The sequence below is a fragment of the Dasypus novemcinctus genome, chromosome 30 (assembly GCF_030445035.2).
Source record: "Dasypus novemcinctus isolate mDasNov1 chromosome 30, mDasNov1.1.hap2, whole genome shotgun sequence".
In the NCBI taxonomy this organism is placed as follows: domain Eukaryota; kingdom Metazoa; phylum Chordata; class Mammalia; order Cingulata; family Dasypodidae; genus Dasypus; species Dasypus novemcinctus.
Window position 1 is genome coordinate 41,356,486 of NC_080702.1, and position 21,155 is coordinate 41,377,640.

At 35.2% G+C, this 21,155-nt stretch overlaps 1 protein-coding gene across 1 annotated transcript; it reads right to left on the minus strand.

Moving 5' to 3' along the window:
- Positions 1-16,557: 16,557 nt before the first annotated feature.
- LOC105745067 (olfactory receptor 7A10-like) lies at positions 16,558-17,526 on the minus strand. Its single transcript, XM_058290415.1, has one exon. The coding sequence runs from the start codon at positions 17,524-17,526 to the stop codon at positions 16,558-16,560; it is 969 nt and encodes a 322-aa protein (XP_058146398.1).
- Between the last annotated feature and the right edge of the window lie 3,629 nt (positions 17,527-21,155).

Genomic DNA, 21,155 nt, shown 5'->3' on the forward strand with positions numbered 1-21,155 from the left:
AAATAATAAGGAAGGTTAACTGTTTAAGATGCTTAAAGGGGATAATCTGACACAGGACAGGCTCCTAGGGAATATGTGAATGCTCATCTTTCCATTGTGGGTTGTAGCATTGGATATAGACCCATATAATGAGAGTGAAGGTATACCCATATCCTGGGGAGGACTGATGCCCTCAAAGAGAGGGAACTGTATCTCAAGAGAAATGTTGCCTCCCTGTGCATTAGGATAGTTGAGCATATCAAGCCCTCAACAGTGTTACAAGTATCTCTGAACATGGCCCTTCAATCAATGTAGATTGACTGTCACTGTGGGCCATAAGCAGAGGGGGAAAGACATATTGAATATATGGAATCAATGTAAGTGTATGGGCAATAGAAGTGTTCCACAAGAGTATGTAAGGTGTATATTTTAAATTACACCAAAAATATATGGGAGCTGATAGCTTAAAATGTAAATCATAATGTAAAACATAAGATAACTAAAATTTTAGAAAATTGTATGGTATAAAATATAAACCATAATGTAAACACAAATGTTACCTTGTTTCAAAGATATTGTCTCTATATCTGTACACCAGTTTCAGTAAATATAGTATGAATATGTAAAAAGATTATTGCTGTGGAAGGGAAAAGGTTTTATGCTGGATATGTGAGAGCACTGTATATTATATATATGAATTACTGTGATCTAAAACTTTTGTGAAGATAAGCTTAATAATTAGAACAAAGAAAAGAAAAAGATAGAATGTAGACACTGAGAAAAGGTGGAAGTAGTTGCCTTGCCACTTTGCATACAGACCAACACTTATTGCAGTGATGAAAGGGAAAACATCAGAAACAAAGCTTTTGCATTTTTAAATTTTTGGATACCCCAATTTATTTTTACCTTAATTTTTCCAAATTAATATATATTGTATATCTAACCTTTAAACTCATCACTATATTCCATTTTACTATTAACAGAACCTGGCAATGTATTGGGCTTCACTTTTCAAGAAGTTTTGGATTCCAGAGAAGTTCAAAAATGGCAGGGGAGGAATACTGGTATGGGATGTTATTGACAGGGGACACATGGTTGGCAGGGAGTTCTCCCAGGCATTTATCTAGGGTACATAAAAATGTATGGATATTTTCATCGTGGTTGCAATTAAAAACAGCAACTGAGGGAGTGCTGAGTTCCTAGCCAGGGGAGCTCTATCATCGTCCCTCAAGGAACAGCAACAATCCCCCAAGTGCAATGGCAAAGACCAAAAAAAAAAAAAAATGAAGGTCCATCAATGAGCCCTTTATACTAGTGATTATGCTTGTGAGCCTGTGCACCTGAAATAAGAACAAGGCCTCGAACTGCAGTGTGCCTATGAGCTACCTCCTGAGAGCCTCTGTGTTGCTCAAATGTGGCCAGTCTTGAAGCCAAACTCAGCATGTAAATGCATTGCCTTCCTCTCAGCATGGGACATGACTCCCAGGGATAAGCCTCCCTGGCACCAAGGGATTACTACAACTTACCAGCTGATGATGTAACTAGAAAATGACCTTGAATAAAAGGGTCAACTCGGACCTTCAGAATATCTCAATCTAAATATAATACAAGGAGTTAAAAATGTTTTTTGACCTGAATCAAAGGGGGAAATGGAAAGGACAAATGAGTTTATATGGCTATGAGTCTCCAAAAAGAGCCAGCAGGTTATCAGAGGGGTTGCCCTTATGCACATCTGAGCAGAGACCCAGACACAGATAAAGTAGATACAACCCCGGGTATTAGTTCTTTTGAGGGCTATAGAGACCCACAGTTTCTACAGTCATGGCAGATGGATTTCAGTACCGTGCCAGTTGGCCCTACTTTGGAGTTTTTGTTTCTGTGTGATGGAGCTGGACTTAGATGTGATCCTTTTTCACAAACCTCTCCTGTTACTTTTACCAGAAGTGTAGTTGTTGCTGGGGTTTAATGTATACCCAGGGGACCTGAATCCCTGGACTGACCATGTGATAGCCAGGCCCTGAGCCTTAACAGACTTCAGCTCCTACACTCTGGTTTATTGGACTTACTGCACTCAGCTAACATGGAGGTGAAGAAGGTCAACCACCATGCCAGCAAGCCAAGAGTGTCTACAACTGAAAGCAGCAGGATTTTATCAAGCATCCATGTGGAATCTAAGCCCCCTCTTCTTATAGACATGGAGTGGACACAACCATTCCAAGGTCCACAGGATGGAGGAATATAGTATGGATTAGAGTGGACTTACTGATATTCTATTCATGAACTATTGTGGCTAGTAATCGAAGAAAATATGACATTGGTGTTGAGAATGTGGCCATGGTGGCTGCTGAGCATAGGGAATGGGAGGAAGAGTTGATATGTGGAAGTATTTTCAGGACTTGGAGTTGTCCTGGGTGGTGCTGCAGCGACAGCTACCGGTCATTGTATGTCCTCCCATGGTCCACTTTGTGGAATGTGGGAGAGTGAGGGCTATGATGTGGACCATTGACCATGAGGTACAGCGGTGCTCAGAGATGTATTTATTCACCAAATGCAATGAATGTGTCATGGTGATGGAGGAGATTGTTGGTATGGGGGGAGGAGTGGGGTGAGGGGATGGGGGGTATATGGGGACCTCATATTTTTTGAATTTAACATTAAAAACATATATAGAGACAAAAAACAAAACAAAACAAAAAAAGATTTGTCTCAGATTTTCAGGGTGAACACTGTAAGGAGTGTTGCAGGAAATGAATAAGAGGACAGGGATAAGAGATGAATACATAGACGTTTTAAGAGGTAAAAGTATAGGGACAAAGATTGATTCATAGAAGTTTAAATAGCAGCAGCCTTGCAGTTGCTGAAACTACAAATGCTGAATTTCCTTTATCCATATGATGAGCAGCTCATACTTCATTAATTTGCTTGGAAATCTATCCCACCAAATGGAATGAAATGAATCCAATTGGCATTTGTACAGTTACATGGAGACTCTGTTTTATAGCACATATCTTCTGGAATAAAGGAGCTCAGATACCCTGCTCGGAGGACTCCCGAAACCTAATGAATCACACACATGCACCAAAACACACACAGGATGCACACTTTGTCATCTTAGAGCTAAATTAACACCATGCTCTTCTCACACCCAGCCACACTGATTGTAACAGGAGTGAATACAATCGTAGCTAACAATATCATATTTTCTATTCCCCAAATATTTAGAAATTGTTCTCTGAAATTCCAGCTGACAAGACATCCTTGGGCATATAAACTTGTTGTTCACTTTCTTTGGTCATTTTCTGCCCTTTGTTTAAAGAAACATAAAAATCTGCTCAATAATTGAAGAGGAAATATTTAAAAGGATTGGAAGGAAGAGAAAAGAAATAAAATCAAGTCTTCCCTGAGAGACTGTGATGAAGAAATCCTTCCTTGGTTCTCACGGCATTCCAATTCCAGTTATACCCCCCTCAAAACCACGAAAAACAAAAAAAAGAAGGAAAAATATTCATCCAAAAGACAAATGTAGTGCTATCTGTTTAGAGTGACAAGAAACTTTATAAAGTGAACACAAGTATAAAATTAACAAAGGGAATTAACAGATATTTCACAATTGAAATATATAGCAAATAAAAAATTGGATTTTTGTCACATGAAACATCTGAAGGCTTTAAAATGATATTAAATGCTTAGTTTTTGGAGAAAGATAAACCTGATTTTGAATTTGAGATGTGCTGTATATTAGATGGTAAATTTTGGACTTTAAAATTTTCACCTGTAGAGTAGACATTATGGCATCCACCCTCATAAAGCATTTAAAAGACATAATCCATAGACGTGATAACCTCAGCATCAGTTCATCCTCGTGGTAAAAATTTTTGATTATCACTGTTAATATAAGGCACATTTTTCTACTGTCAAATGTGTTATTGTTTCTGCATCTCTCATTGTGTATTGAACAGTTCAATTTTACTTCCTCAGGATCCTGTCCAGCAATCACAAACTGGAAACTGTTATAGATTATGAAAATATTAAAGATAACCTGTGGTCGAGGGAAAGAAAAATTCCTTCCAAATGATGGCAGGAGCTGATGCAATTTGAAAGGTAGCTCTAAGTACAAACTTCCAAAAGGCACAGTTAAGGAAAACAGATATGAAAGATAGGTGAAAATAAGTATAAAATGGTGATCTATTATTAACTCAAAGATTTCTAAGTTTGAAAAACAATGAGATAGACATCATATGTAACACTTAAAAATATTCACACATTCCCCCAAATTCATCTATACAGACATAGAAGACATAAATGGCAAAGAGTAAAGTTGGAGAAAAACCCGCAGTTCTCTGATTGACAGATTATTTTTTAAAAAGAAGGTAAACAACAAAATTAGTGTACAGAACTGAATGAATTATTTTCAATGGGAAGAGTAAAAAAGCAATAAAAATATAGGCAAATTCACCTATAAAAGAGTAATCGTAAAGTAAATATTATAGTATATCCCTTTCCACCCCTTAAATAAATAGCCTTTTTATGTGAAAAAAAAAACACAACAACAACAGTAGGACAAATAGAGATGTCTTTTCAAAATGAGAATCTGCCTAAATAAAATTATGCATAGAGATAAAATATTTGATACAAGAATTGATTACATAAACACAGATTTCCCAGACTAGTTATCTGGGAATTGATATGTAAGTATCATGTGTGAGAATAAGAATGGAACTATTTCCATTGGCTAAATATACAGAACTTGTATAACAATGACAAAAATGACTCACAATATATGGTTTGCACTCACCACTAAAGACAGTGGCTCAGGAAGACTTGGACAATCTAAGTGGTTTATGTGATGAAGATTTTGTTTAGAATCCTAATTCATTGAATTGGGTCTCAGTTGTAATGGAGAGATTAACAAAAAATGATATCCTGAGGATTTTTAGTTTTCAAATGAAGACCCAATAAAAAATCAGAAAATTTCAAGGAAAGCATGAGTGAAAGGTTTTTTTTCCTCTGAAAACTACAGTCAGATGTGAGGATGACTGAAAACTAGAAACTGCTTTTGGGGGTTGATAAACTACAAAATTAGATGCATTTACAGCTTGACAAAGAATGTGAAGTGATTGAAAATGAATGACCAGATCACATTTATTTCTCAAAATTCAACACTACTTCAGAGCAATTACTAATCTGAAAATGCCACTCTGGTTTCTCAGTCAAAGTGATGTACCTGAATCAGCTGGTGAATGAATAATTACTCTTTGTCAATCTTACAGAAAATACAGTAAGGCTACACATAATCTTTGATATCATTTCCTAATATCTGGCATTAACAGCTGAAACAGTCACAGTTGGCAGTGTACAAAACACCCACATTGCTTTTTAATCAATTTAATTGAAATGTATGAAAAAACCATAATACCAATCACTATCAGTTGATGAAACTAGAAAAAGACCTTGAATAAAAGGGGATAATGGTAAGTACAAATGAGGTAATATGGCTTAGAGATTTCAAAAAAGAGTTTCAGGTCATTAGAAGGGTCATTCTTACATGCATCTCAGTAGGTTCCAAGAGCCGGTCAAAGCAGATGCAAACCCAGGTACATGTGCTCCTGAAATCTACAGAGACACAAGTTCTACAATCATTGCAGATGGCTCTGGAGTTCAGTGCCTTGTCATTGAGCCTTACTTTGGAATTCATGTTCCTGAGTGTGATGGAGTTGGACTCAAATGTGACCTATCTACATTTGCCTCTTCTGTTACTTTTACTGAACCTGTGACTGGCGTTAGCGATGGTGCATACTCAGGAGACTTTAATCTCTGGACTTGCCATGTGCCAGCTGGACCCTGAGCCTCAGCAGAGTTGTAGCTCCTACTCTCAAGTTCATTGGACTTGCCCAGGCCAGTTAACAAAAATGTGAAGTTGGTCAACCACCACACCAGGGAGCCAAGAGTGCCTACAAATGAAAACAGGGGAATCATATCCACCAACCATGGGACCTAAGCTCCCTCCTGACTTAGAGGTGGAATGGATATCACCATCCCAGAGTCCACAGGATGGAGGAGCAAAATATGGATTAGAGTTGACGTACAGTTATTCTCTATAGAGCTATTGGAACTATAGCAATTTAGGAAATTGGATCATTGATGTGGAGTCAGATACCATGGTAGTTGCTGAGGGCAGTTGAGGAAGAATAGATGTCATGTAGAGGCATTTTTGGGACTTGGAGTTCTCCTAAATGTATTGCAAGGACAGAGGCTGGGCATTATACATACTGCCATAACCCACTTAATGGACTGGGGGAGAGTGTAAACCACAATGTAAACTGTGTTCCATGGGCTGCAGCAGTGCTCCAAAATGTATTCATCAAATGCAATGAATGTGTCACAATGAGGAAAGAAGATGTTGATGTAGGAGGATTAGGTGGGGTAGGGGGTGGGGTGTATAGGAAACTCATATTTTTTAATGCTACCTTTTTTGATCTATGTATCTCTAAAAAAAGGCAATTAAATAAAAATTTCAAAAAACAACCACCACCACGCAATCCATCTAAAGTGTACAATCAGTGGTATTTGGTATAATTACTGAGTTGTCCATTCATCATTTCAATTAACATTAGAGCACTTTCATTACTCCAAAAAAAAGAAGACAAAAAATACAACAAAACAAATGAACATAAAAACGCTACCTGTTACTGGTCCTCTATCAATCTCTGTATCCTTTTCCTGCCATACAAAATTGCTAAATTATGTCTATCTCTATAATTTATTTATATTTTCATTTTATATAAATGGACTCTAACAAGATGTGATAAACTTCGGTTTCAGTTTTTCACTTAGCATATGTACTTTATTTATTATTGATGGAAGGTTATTATTATATTACTATAAACCTCTGCCCAGAGTTTGCTTTGGCTGTATTTTCCCAAAATATATCCTGATATTAATACCTTGTAACATTAATATAAATTTTTCTAGTTTATACAAAAATATTCTTATGTATACATTATTAACCATGCCCATTTTCACAAGAAGTTTCACTATACTATATAGTCCGATGTTTTGTATTGTTTCTTACCATTACTTTTAGTATTATACATGATATTGGCACTTCCCTTTCAACCACTATCATACCCATATATTAGGTTTGCTAATTATAAACACTCAGATGTCCTTTCACCATTTCTAGTATTTCCAAACATGAGCAAATAGACTTTCCAATTCTGTAGAAATTAACCTCATCTTTCCTTTCTCTAACACCATTCTATTTTCTGGTGACTAATAGTCTAACTACTGATTCCACGAGATTGCTCGTTATATTTGGTTCAAAATAGTGAAATCATCCAAAATATGCCCTTTTGTGTCTCACTTGCTTCACTCAATATAATGTCCTCCAGGAACAGATGTTGTCATATGTTTCATGATTTCATTTATTTTCAAAGCTGAATGATAGTCGACTGTATGTATACAACACAATTTGTTTATCCATTTTTCAATTTATGGGCACTGAGTTTGTTCCATCTTTTGGCAATTGTGAATGATGTCCAAAATAACATTATTGTTTAGGTGTCTTTTTGTGTCCCTTTTCTCAGTTCTTCTGACTAATGTCTAGTAATGGTATTATAGGTCACATGGCTGATCTTTATCTAACTTCCTTAGAAACTGCCTATCAGAGTACCACAGCCACTGTTCCACACTACATTTCCGCTTACAGTGAGCAAGCATTCCGATTTCACCACATCATCATTAACTCTTGCAGTTTTGCTTTTTCTAAGACTGAGCATGCTATTATGTGTGAAATGACATTTCTTTGTAGCTTTGATTTGCTTTATCATAGTTGCTTGTAATATAGGACTTTTTAGCATGGTGCTTTATTGTTATTTATATTTCTTCTTTAGAAAAATGTCTATTCAAATCTATTGTGCATTATTATATTGTATCCATTTGGCTGTTTATTGTTGAGTTGGAGGATCACTTATTTTTCACTTTGTTGGATGTGTAATTTACAAACAATTAATACCAATGAGTAGGTTAATTTTCACCTACTTCACAAAGTTCTAAATGTGCAAAAGTGTATAAATTAAAGGGAGTCCTACTTATCTATTTTTCTGTTGTTGCTTGTTCTTTGCATGTAAGATTTAAGAGACAAACATCTAACACAAGATATTGAAGATATTTTCTTACATTACCTTCCATGAGATTAATGGTCCTGGATTTTGTGTTTAGATCTTTGATCCATTTGGAGTTGATTCTTTTCTATGGTGTACGAATGGGACCTTCTTTCATTTGTTTGATTAGCGATATCTAGTACTCCAAGAGCCATTGTTGAATAGTGTGATCAGACCCAGTAAAGTGGATTTTGTAGACATCAAATATCAGTTGCCCATAGAGTTGAGGGCCTATTTCTGAGTGCTCAATTTGATTCTTTTCATCAATGAGTCTATCTTTATACCAATACTGTATTGTTTCTATCAATGCAACTTTGTATTATAATTCAACATTAGGAACCATGAGTCCTCCAAATTTGCTCTTCTTTTTAAGGATGTTTATGATTATTTAGAGCTACTGCCCCTTCCAAATAAGTTTGATAATTGACTTTTCTATTTCTGTAAATTAGACTTTTGAGAATTAAGATTGGGATTGCCTTGAATATATACATCAATTTGGGTAGCATTGACATGTTCATGGAATTTAATCATCTAATCCATGAAAACAGAATATCCTTTCATGTGTTTAGGTCTTGTTTGAATTCTTTTCACATTGTTTTTTATCATGTGTACTTGAAAACAACTATCACAGAAAAGACCGAGAGAAATTTCTGGAATATGTTCTCCTAACAAAATAATGTGTAAGAGCATCCTTACTTCTTTTGTAGACTCTAAGAGTTTAGTGAGCTCATCAGTATTTAAAGAACGGGGGTTATAAATTACAAGCACACTTAACTTATAATAGGGAAGATGAAGGAGAAAGGCACCTATAGGAAACTGAATTTGGATTACGGTAAGCCAATCAGACGGAGACTCAATTTCATGGTGTGAACTCTGGAGCCAATTTACACACTGCCAAAAAAAAGAGTTTTATACGAGAAATTATTTTTTACCCAAAACCACATAACAAAAGTCATTGCTAGAATTGTGGGTTCATGGCAACAGATTTGGTAGAAAGTGTTCATTTCTCAAAATAACAATAGAGAAACAGCAAAAGGCCACCTGAGGGACATGCTTTGAGGGCCAGCAAACCAAGACAGTGCTTCACAACTCCCAGGACTGTGAGAAACAGAGAGATGAAGAATCCCAAACAGCAAACAGTTAGTTACAAAATCTCCCAGCCAACAGAAAGGGCTCCCCTCCAAAACCCACCAGATAAAGTGTGGGAGTAGAACCCGTGCTCATTTCAGCTTACAGAAAGTGGAGCAGACATCATCCTCCCTGCCAACTATTACAAGGGAAAAGGGAAGCAGAGTCTGGGGTACTTTTCTTCAGTGAATTTGGCCAGCAGTGACCACTTTGAATTTTGGCTCTGGCCAGAATAAAACAGAGAAAACAAAAAGAGATACACCTCTGTGGAAAGGTGCTGCAACAAGGACCATCTGCTAACAGGCCTGGAAATCATATGGACAGAAACTTTTAGAGCTTTCTTTACTGCACCTCTGGAAGAAGTTTGCAACCCATTATTAGTTCTGGCAGAGTTTTAGTAACTTAAGCTGGTAATTTTAAAGACTTAGGAGAAGTTATATCAAATAACAAGAAGCTGTGAAAAAATATTAACTATAGGCAAGAATGAGAAATTGGCCATCAGAGTAAATTTACAAACATATCAAATGCCTATACATAAGCAAAAAAGTATGAGGCATACTGGGAAACAAGAAGAGATGGCCCAGCCAAAGGAACAAAACAAATACCTTGAAGAGATTCAGGATTTGAGACAATTAATCAAGAATAGTCACACAATTCTCTTAAATCATTTTAAAGAATTAAAGAAAATATGACTAAACAGATAAAGAATATTAAGAAGACATTGGATGTGCATAAAGAACAATTTGAACATCTTCAAAAAGGTTAAGTGACATTATGGGCATGAAAGACATGATGGATGATATTAAAAATGTTTTGGAAAGAAATAAGAACAGATTTGAAATGCTCAAAGACAGAATTAGTGAATTTGCAGGCAGAACTTCTGAACAGGAAAAAACAGGAGAACAGAAAGAGAAGAGAAAGGTAATGAATCACAATGCAAAATGCAAATATATATGCATTATTGGCATCTCAGAACAAGAGACTGGAAGAAGAAAGATTATTTGAAGAAGCAATGATCAAAAACTTTCCCACCCCTGTGAAAGACATAAATATCAATACCTAAGAAAAATGCCAAAGAAAGAGAACAGGTCTATCTGAGACACCTACAATTCAGAATGAGAAATATCAGTGATAAAGGGAAGATTTTGGAAGGAGCAAAAGAAATGAAAAGCATCACATTGAAGGGAAATCAGTAAGATTAACAGACAAACTCTCGTCATAAACAGTGGAGGAGAAATGGAAGTTGTATTAATCAGCCAAAGGGTGTTGATGCAAATGAACAGAAATTGCTTGGTTTTTATAAAGGGTATTTATTTGGGGTAGGAGCACAAGTTACTTACCAAAATCTATTTCCATATTCTGGAGCAAGATGACTGTCGATATCTGTGAAGGTTCAGGCTTCCTGGGTTCATCCCTTTCTCAGAATTCTTTTTCCTGGGCTCAGTGTTTCTCTTTACCTGGGGTTGGCTTCATCTTTCCTCTGTGAGCTTACTTCTTGGGGTTCCAGATTCATGCTTTAGCATCAAAATCCAACATCAAAGCCCCAACATCAAAAACACTCCCACTTTGTCCTTTGCCGTACTTTTTGTCTGTGAGTCAACACCAACCAAAAGTGGTGACTGTGCCCTACTGGCACAAGAGGTATATCTAATTACTTAATCAAGTAAACCTCTTAAACCAATATAATCTTATATGCCCAGAGAAAAGTTCAGTTTAAAACATAATCCAATATTTCTTTTTGGAATTCATCAATAATATCAAATTGCAACAGAAGTGGTACAATGTATATAAGCTATTAAGAGAGAAAAACTCCCAGCCAAGAATTCTTTATCAGGCAAAACTGTCCTTCAAAAATGAAAGGAAGTTTAAATTATTCACAGACAAACAAAAACTGATAGAATATGTTATCAAAAGACCAGAATTACAAGAAATACTAAAGGGAATGCTGCAGCCTGCAAATAAAAACAAGATGAGTGACATAGAGAGGAGTGCAGAAATGAAGGATATTCGAAAGAGTAAAAAGCTGAACTATAGTATGAGATGACAACAGAAAACCAAAGATCAAAATGGATGATGTAAGTAATTCCTTTAGAGTCATAACATTGAATGTTAACTGTTTGAACTCCCCAATCAAAAGACACATAGTGCTATGATGGATTAAAAAATATGAGTCGCCTATATTTTGTCTTCAAGAGGCTCAGCTTAGAAATAAGAACACAAACATGTTAAAAGAGAAGGCTGGAAAACGATATTCTGTACAAATAGTAACCAAAGAAGAGCCGGAGTAATGATACTTAGGGCAGAAAAAAATAGATTTTAAATGCAAAACTGCTATAAGGGATTAAATAAGTCATTATGCATTAATAAAAGCGGCACTTCACAAAGAAGACATAGCCATACTAAACATTTATGCACCTAACCTAATACCCCCAAGACACATGAGGCACATGCTGGCAAAGCTGAAGGGAGAAATAGATGTCTCTACAATAATAGTTGGGTAATTCAATATGTAACTTTCAGTATTGAATAGAATATCTGGGCAGGGGATAAATAAAGAAACAGAGAACTCAAATAATATGATGAATGAAGTAGACCTAACATACGTCTATAGAGCACTGCACACCAAAACAGCAGGATATAGATTCCTTTCGAGTGTTCGTGGATCCTTCTCCAAGATATACCATAGTTGCATCACATGACAAGTCTCAAATTTTAAAGTGATTGAAATTATACCAAACACTGTCTCTGATCATAATAGAATGAATCTGGAAATCAGTAATGACCAGATAAAAAGGAAAATATCTAAATATATGTAAGTTAAACAACACACTCTTCAACAATCAGGGGGTGAAAGAACAAAATGGAAGATAATTCAGTAAATATGTTGAGACAAATGAATATGAGAACACAACCTATCAAAACTTATGGAACACTCCAAAGGTAGTGCCAAAGGGAAATGTATAACCCTCAAATGCTTACATTAACAGTGCTTCTAAATGTATTCACCAAACGCAATGAATGTGCCACAATGGTGAAAGATATTGTTGATATGGGAAGAGTGGGGAGGTGCGTGGTATGTGGTATGTCAGAACTCATAATTTTGGTGATCTATGTACCTTAAAAAAGGCAATTTAATAAAAAATAAAATAAAAACAATAAAAGGAAGAAAGAGCTAAAATTGATGATCTAACTACACATCTGGAAGAACTAGAAAATTAACAGCAAACTAACCCAAACCAAGCTGAAGTAAAGAAATAGAAAATATCGGAACAGAAATAAATGAAATCAAAGGCAATGAAACATTAGAATAACAAACCAAAATTTGGCTCTTTGAGAAATTCAACAAAATCAACAAAACCTTAATTAGACTGACAAAGAAAAGAAAAGGCACAAGTAAGTAAAATATATAACGAGAGGGGGGGCATTATCACTGACCCCTAGAAAAAAGAGAGATCACAAGAGGATACTATGAACAAATGTATGCCAAAAAAAAAAAAACAAACTAGAAAATGTAGATGAGATTGGTGAACTCCTGGAAACACATGACCCACCTACACTGAGTACAGAATAAATAGAAGACCTCAACAAACCAATCACAAGTGAAGACATTGAAGCAGTCATCAAAAACCTCCCAAAGATGAAAAGCCCAGGAACAGATGGCTTCACAGGATGAAGTCTACCAATCCTTCAAAGATGAACTAATACTGACTTTGCTCAAGTTCTTCCAAAAATTGCACAGGAAAGTATATGACCAAATTCATTCTATGAAGCCAGAATCACCCTAATACCTAAGCCAGATAAAGATACTATGAAAAAAGAAAATTACATATGGATATCTCTAATAATTATAGATGGAAACACCCTCAGGAACATACTTCCAAACAGAATCCAAAAGCATGTTAAAAGAATTATACACCATGATAAAGTTGGCTTTTTCCCAGGTAAGCAACTTTCATTCAACACAAGAAAATCAATTATTTTAATAAACCACATTGATAAATTGAAGAATAAAAATCACGTGCTCCTCTTGATTGATACAGAAAAGGCATTTGACAAATTACTGTGCACTTTCTTGATATAAGCACTTTAAAAGATAGGGATAGGATGCTTTCTTAATATGTTGATGTGCATATATGAAAATACTACAACTGGCATTGTACTTAATGGTAAAAGATTGAAGGCTTTCCCACTGAAAACAGGAGAAAGATAAGGATGCTGACTGACACCATTATTATTCAATATTGTGCTAGAATTTCTAGCTAGATCAATTAGGATAGTCAAAGAAATAAAGGGCTCCCAAGTAGGAAATGAAGAAGTAAAACTTTCACTATTCTCTGAAGACATGATCCTATATCTAGAAAATCCTGAAAAAAACACATCAAAGCTATTAGAATTAAAGACAAGTTCAGGAAAGTGGTCAGATACAAGGTTAATTTGCAAAAATCAGTAGCGTTTCTATACACTAGTGATTTGTAATCTGAGGAAGACATCAGAATTAATTCTATTTATTATAGTGAATAAATCAATCAATTTTTTTAGGAATAAAGTTAACTAAGGACATAAAAGACCTGTATTCAGAAAACTAAAATTCACTGTTAAAAGAAACTGAATGTCCTTAAAAGGACGGACATTCTGTGTTCATGACTGGAAGAATAAATATTATTAAGATATTAATTTTACCCAAACTGATTTACAGATTCAATGTAATCCCAATAATAACCATAGCCTTTTTTGCAGAAATCACAAATGTAGTAATCAATTGTTTTTCCAAAGGATAAGTGACTCCTAATAGCCAAAAATGTCTTTAAAAAGAACAAAGTTAGAGGACTCTCACTTCCTGACTTTAAAATGTATTATTTAGCTATGGTGGTAAAAACAGCATGAAACTGCCATAAGAAAAGGCAGACAAATGGAGCTGAGTTGAGACTCAGAAATTGAACCTTGTTTCTACAGTCAGTCCATCAATTTTAACAAGGCTGTTAGGCTCACCCACCTGGGTCAGGACACAATATTCCATAACTGTTGCTGGGAGAAATGGATAGCCTTACCCAAAAGAAAGAAAGGAAACCGTGATTTCGCAACTTATAAAAAAATTAACTCAAAATAATCAATGATTTAAATATAAAACTCCTACAAGAAAATGTAGGGAAACATCTTCAAGATTTTGTGTTAGGTGGTAGTTTCTTAAATCTTATAACCGACGCATGAGAAACAAACAAACAAATAGATACAAGCTGAGTCCTCAAACTTCAACCCTTTTTTAAAAGATTTATTTATTTATTTCTCTCCTCTTTCCCCCACCCCCCACCCCAGTTGTCTGTTTTCTGTGTCTATTTGCTGTGTCTTCTTCTTTGTCCACTTCTGTTGTCAGTGGCACAGGAATCTGTGTTTCTTTTTGTTTCATCATCTTTTTGTGTCAGCTCTCCGTGTGTGCGGCACCATTCCTGGGCAGACTGTAGTTTCACCCTGGGCTGCTCTCCTTATGGGGCACATTCCTTGAACGTGGGGCTCTCCTATGCAGGGGACACCCCTGCGTGGCAGGGCACTCCTTGTGCGCATCAGCACTGCACGTAGCCCAGCTCCACACTAAACTTCAACACTTTTGAACGTCAAAAGACTTTGTCAAAATGTTGAAAAGGCAAGCAACACAATAGGAGAAATTTTTTTGTTAATTGCCTATCTAATAAGGGGATCATGCAACTCAACAATAAAAATACAAAGTATATGATCAAAAATAGGGCAAAAAACTTGAAAAAAAATTGTCCAAAGAAGAAATACAAATGGCAAATAAACCCAAGAAAAATGTTCAATATCACTAGAGATTAGGGAAATGCAAATCAAAAGTACAATGAGATATCATTTAACAGCTATTAGACTGGCCTGTGTTAAAGTCGGAAATCTAAATGTTGCAGAGGATGTGGAGAGAAAAGAATACTTATTCACTGTTGGTGGGAATGTAGAATGGTACAGCCACTGTAGAGGACTGTTTGGCAGTTCCTTCAGAAATTGAATATAGACTTGTCATGGTACCCGGCAATACCATTGCTAGCGATATACCTAAAAGAATGGAAAGCAGTGAAATGAACAGATATCTGCACATCAATGTTCATAGTTGTGCTATTCACAATAACCAAAAGTTGAAAACAACCCAAGTGTCCATCAACTGATGAATGGATAAACACATTGTGGATTATACAAATGATAGAATATTGTGTAGCACTAAGAGTAAATGAAGTTGTGAAACATATGACAACATGGATGAACCTGGAGGACATTATTTTGAATGAAGCAAGCTTAACATCAAAAGGCAAGTGCTTTATGACTACCTTATAATGAACTAAATATACCATGTGAAATATACATATATTATGAGAAATGCATATGAGTAGAATTACATATATAAGTCAATTTTTTTGACACTGAACAAATATAAGCATACAGTACAAAATATTAATATCATACAAAATAGCTCAAAACATTAAAAGTGGAGACCAGAAAAAGAGTACTACATAATGTATAATTTCATTTATATAAAATGTAATTATAATTCAATTTATAAAAATGAATGTACATTATTGCTTATGTAAGTCTAAGGAAGGGATGCTAAGTGGTGTGGAGTCTTCCATTTTGGAGTAATGAAATTGTTCTAAAACTTTTGATATGATGAATGTACAACACTGAGATTATACTAAAAACCATTGATTATACACTTTGGAAAGGATAACTAGAAACATCCGCTATATGCAGTGGGGGAAATACAGAGAGATTGAAAGGTGAGGAATTCTCTTGTTTCATTATTTGTCTGTTTTTTATTAGAATTATTGAAATAATGAAAATGCTCTAATAATGATAAAAGTGGTAAATGCACAATTTTGTGATTATAGCAAATAAAATTAATTGTACAAGTTGAATGAATTGTAAGTTTTTAAATATGCATCAACAAAATCGATTTGATACTTTTTTTAAGGTAGTTGCTTTGATCTGGCAGCAACTGCAGTACACCTTCATCCTTCTGGTATTTCTGACTATTTTATAAATACCAAAATACGTGTACTAACTATTTTGCTTCAGAAAATTCAGACAACTGTTTCTGCCTTTAATACTGATTCTAGAGAATACTATAAGAGAGACTACCTGATTCAAAAGAAAATATACAAGAAAGAAGTGGATTTGATAAATAAAATTTAAAGAAGTAGAATGCTAAAAATTAGGCTAGTAACAGACTTTTTTTTCTATACACTTATGAGAGTATCTAAATTTTGATCTCATAGTGTTTTGCCTCTTTTAATCATGGGCATTTTTCTAGATTTGAGACAAATAATTCTTTTATAGTAAGAATGTTTGTCAACTTTTTTAAGGCAAGCTTTATGTCCTTATTTCTAAGACTATAGATAAAGGGGTTCATCATGGGAGTGACCACCGTGTACATCACTGAGGCTATTGCATTTGCCCTTGAGTTTTGAGTAGCAGCAGAACTAAGATACACCCCAAGACATGTACCATAAAACAAGGACACTACTGAGAGGTGAGACCCACAAGTGGAAAAAGCTTTATGCTTTCCCCGAGGTGTTGAAATTCTAAAAATGGAGGATACAATCTTAGAGTAAGAGTAAAGGATTCCAGTGAGTGGAATAACACCAAGAAGTCCAGATGCAAAATACAGCACTAATTCATTGAGGAATGTGTCAGAACAAGCAAGTTGTACCACCTGACTAACTTCACAGAAAAAATGGGGAATTTCCAACTCTGCACAAAAAGACAACCGCAAAACCATTAAGCCATGTAAAAGAGAGACTGCAACACTCAATAACCAGCATGCCAGCAGCAGGAGGCCACAGAACTGGGGATTCATGATGACTGTGTAGTGCAGAGGGTGACAGATGGCCACAAAGCGGTCATAGGCCATCACCGTCAAGAGGTAGCTATCTAATTGTCCAAAAAGCATGAAAAAATACATCTGGATGATGCAAGCTTCATAGGTTATAATTTTGCTTTCTGTGTGGAAGTTCAGTAGCATCTTTGGGACAGTGGTGGAGGTGAAACAGATATCTGTGAAAGACAAGTTAGAGAGGAAGAAGTACATGGGTGTGTGGAGGTGGGAGTCTGAGATGATGGCCAGGATGATGAGCAGGTTACCAATGAAGGTGACCATATACATAATCAGGAACAGTCCAAAGAGGAAGGGCTGCACTTCAGTATCTTCTGAGAGACCCAGGAGGATAAATTCTGCAACATATGTTTGATTTTCTGGTTCCATGTAGCTGATGATACTACTGGAAAAGAGAGCAGAGAATTCAGATGTAGCCACAAACAGCAAGAAGCAAATTATCACCACTTCTATAGTTTGCAAACTCATTAAGTTAATGATTTCTTCTTTGATAAATAGATAGATGGATGGATAGATAGAAAGACAGATAATATAGAGAGACCTTTATCTGAATATACCAGGGAAAACAAAAACTCCTTCATCTCCTTGATGCTATTTCTAACTTGCCATCCTTGCCCATATTTGTAAACATTTTCTCACAGCACTATTTTCCATTAAAAATTCTTTTAGAATAGATTATAATCAGCAGCTATTTTGACAGCTCATTTTTTACCTTGTGAAGAAAACCTTGGGGTAATGGATTTTAGTGATGTTTGCACAATATTTTGAATATAATTTATATTACCAAATTGAAAACCTGAAAATGAATAAAAAGGGAAATATTAAGTTGTATTTAAGTTAGTACAATAAAAAGATGAAAGTAATTAATTAAATATTAGGGGTAATCTGGTTTAAGTTACAATTGACTTGGTATTATAAAGATGTGATTTCTTACCAACCTGATCTTTTTTAAAAAAGAAACTTAGATCACACTTAATGTTACATTAAAAAATATGAGTTTCCTATATACCCCAATCCCCACACCTCCCTCTACTCCCACATCAACAACTTCTTTCATTACTGTGGTGCATTCATTGCATTTGATGAATACATTTTGGAGCACTGCTACACAGCATGCACTACAGATTGTGTTGCAGTTTACAGTCTCTCCCAATCCATTCAGTCCAACCTGACCTTGTGTTCAACTCAATCCAGGTTGAAATGCTAGCAAATAATTTTTAGGATATTGACAAACTAATTCTAAAAATTACATGGAAAGATAAAAAACTTAGAAAGCTAATATAATACTAAAGAAGATAACGGAAGTTTTGGGAAATATTTTACCTGATAGTACCTAGCTAGCCTAAACAATACTGAAGAACAAGAATGTTGTACTTCACACTGACTATTATCAAGATTTACTATAATAAAGTGAGTAAACATTATTGCCTTGTTGAAATAAACACATAAACTAATGCTAGAGAACCCAGAAATAGATCCACACAAATGCAGTCTGGTTATCTGTGACAATGAGAAAAGTCAATTCAATGGAGAAAGCATGGGCTTTTTAGCAAATGTTGCTGGAACAATGGGATGCAAATGTGCAGACATAAAGGAAATTAGACATAGCTTGTATATATTTCATGAAATTAACTCAATGTGAATGACACAGTATATGTAAAATGTGAAATATGAAATTTCAAGAAGGAGACATAAAGGACAATCAAATGTCATTGGTTTCTTGATGAGTTTTTAGTTATAGCACCCAAAGGACTATGCATGAGAAAAGAGAATGTATAAGTTATACATTATTAAAGTGCAAAACATCTGTTCTGTGAAAGTCATTGGTAAGGGAATAAAAAGAGAATCAACAGACTTGGGGAAAATATTTGCAAAACACATATAAATTATCGGTATTAAAAATACATAGAACACTTAACACACAACAATAAGAATGCAGACAGCCTTTTAAAAATGGGCAAAATAACTAAGCAGAATTTTAACCAATAACATGCATAATTTTCAAATAAGCATATGCCAAAAGATGCTCAAAATTATTTTTCATTAATGAAATGCAAAATTAAAACTGCAATGATATATTATCACATGCTTATTAATATAGATAAATACCTAAACACGGACAATACAAATTGCTCATGATGATGTGAAGCAATATGAGTCTCATTCATTGCTAGTGAGAGTACAAAATGTAAAAAATGTTATAGACAGAAGACAGTTTAGCAATTTCTTATAAAACTAAACCCAAATTTACCATACAACCCAACAATTGTCCTCATATGTATATATGCAGCTGATTTGAAAACACAAGTCCCCACACACACACAAAACACATATGAACGTTTACAGGAGTTTCATTTATACTCTCCAAAACCTGAAAGCAATGGAGTTCTACTTCAGTAGGTGAGTAGATAAGCACACTGTGCTATATCCCTAAAGAGGAATATTAGCCAGTGATAAGAATGAAATGGTCCAGCCAGCCACAAAAGAAAGGTAGAATTTCTAATGATTTACTTTAAGGAAACTACACAAAAAATGCATCATATATATAAATATATTTATATATATAATTCCAATAACATGACCTGGATAAGGCAGAACAACAGAAAATAGAATGGTTGTGAGGGTCTTAGGGAGAGAGGAGGAGGGTTGAAAAGGTGAAGTACACAAGAACTGTTAGATGTGTGAAACTATTCTGTACAAAACTAATTTTCGAACAATAATCTTGTGCATTTGTAAAAAATTGAACATGACAATACAAAGAGTAAATGTTAATGTATAAAAAAACATATTTATTAGTTCAAGAGAATTCCATGATCAAATGCAAAATGTTCAAAAACAACCTAACGGTATTACAATGTATGACATACACTCTCAGGAGTTTATGCAGGAGAAAGCTCCTGAAATAGTAATACTGGATATGAATAAAGTGTGTAAAATGAAGTGAATGGACACTGTGTGTAAGTACTGTACTCTAGTTATAAAGTTATATCCCCCCATGATATGGGTTAACAACTCTTCTAATTCTATATATATTCTCTGATATCAAGCAGTGAAGTAAATGGATAACAGATGGAAGGAATATGTTTCTCACTGTGGAATGGGAGGTTACAGATAAACAAAGGGAGGAAGCTGGACTGTTTTATGTGGTAATGGTTTAGAGTTAAACACATTAGTATGAACTCGTGTGAACATGAATAGAGATAGAGAGGCTTGCACATTGAAATATTTAGATATATGTATATACACAGGATAGTGTACACGCATATATTTCCTTACAGGCTCCAAGGGTAGGATCAGTAGCATGGTGCATATAAATCACAAATATTGGTCATTAACACAATTCTCTAAGAAGAGTCTTCTCGCTGTTATAACTGACTGAAGGATTGGGAAAAGAATTGTACAATAAGGGCCTGGACAGCTTGTAATACCAGAAATTAAGCAGGAGCTAAAATAAAAACCTCAGTTGTGTGTATAATATCAAATGTACCCAGGGCAAAGAGCCCCTATGGCTGAAATTGGAGGAAACAGAACAAGAAAAATGTAGTATTGTATTACAACCCAAAGTATAATATAAATGCCATGAGTTAATACTGATATAAACAAATAGTTGATTAAATAACTGAGGCAACTACCCACGTAGAAGAATTTTTATAAGTTATTTTGACATTGCATGCTCAAGGATGTGGAGCATAAATTCACTCCTGAATGTGGGCTTCACATAGTGAATTGTTTTCACAGGTGATATAGAGAAAGGCAGAGAACTAAGGAAATTTTTAGTAGGGGAATTGCAAAACATTGTTGATCAAGGTTATCATCAAAGGTGATAAATCAGTTGGTAAGATGCAACTTGAAAATGATGCGATGAAAATGGCACTTTATCTCTGGTGTCTTCCTTCTGAAAATATTTCTAATCTAGGCATGAGAGGAACATCATACAAATTCCAACTGAGGGACACGTTTAAAAAGACCTGCCCCAGACTTTTCCCAAATTATTCTGT

What these genes read in the sequence shown, in the direction of transcription:
- LOC105745067 (XM_058290415.1), bottom strand. Translation starts at nt 17,526, where the DNA reads ATGGAACCAGAAAATCAAACATATGTTGCAGAATTTATCCTCCTGGGT.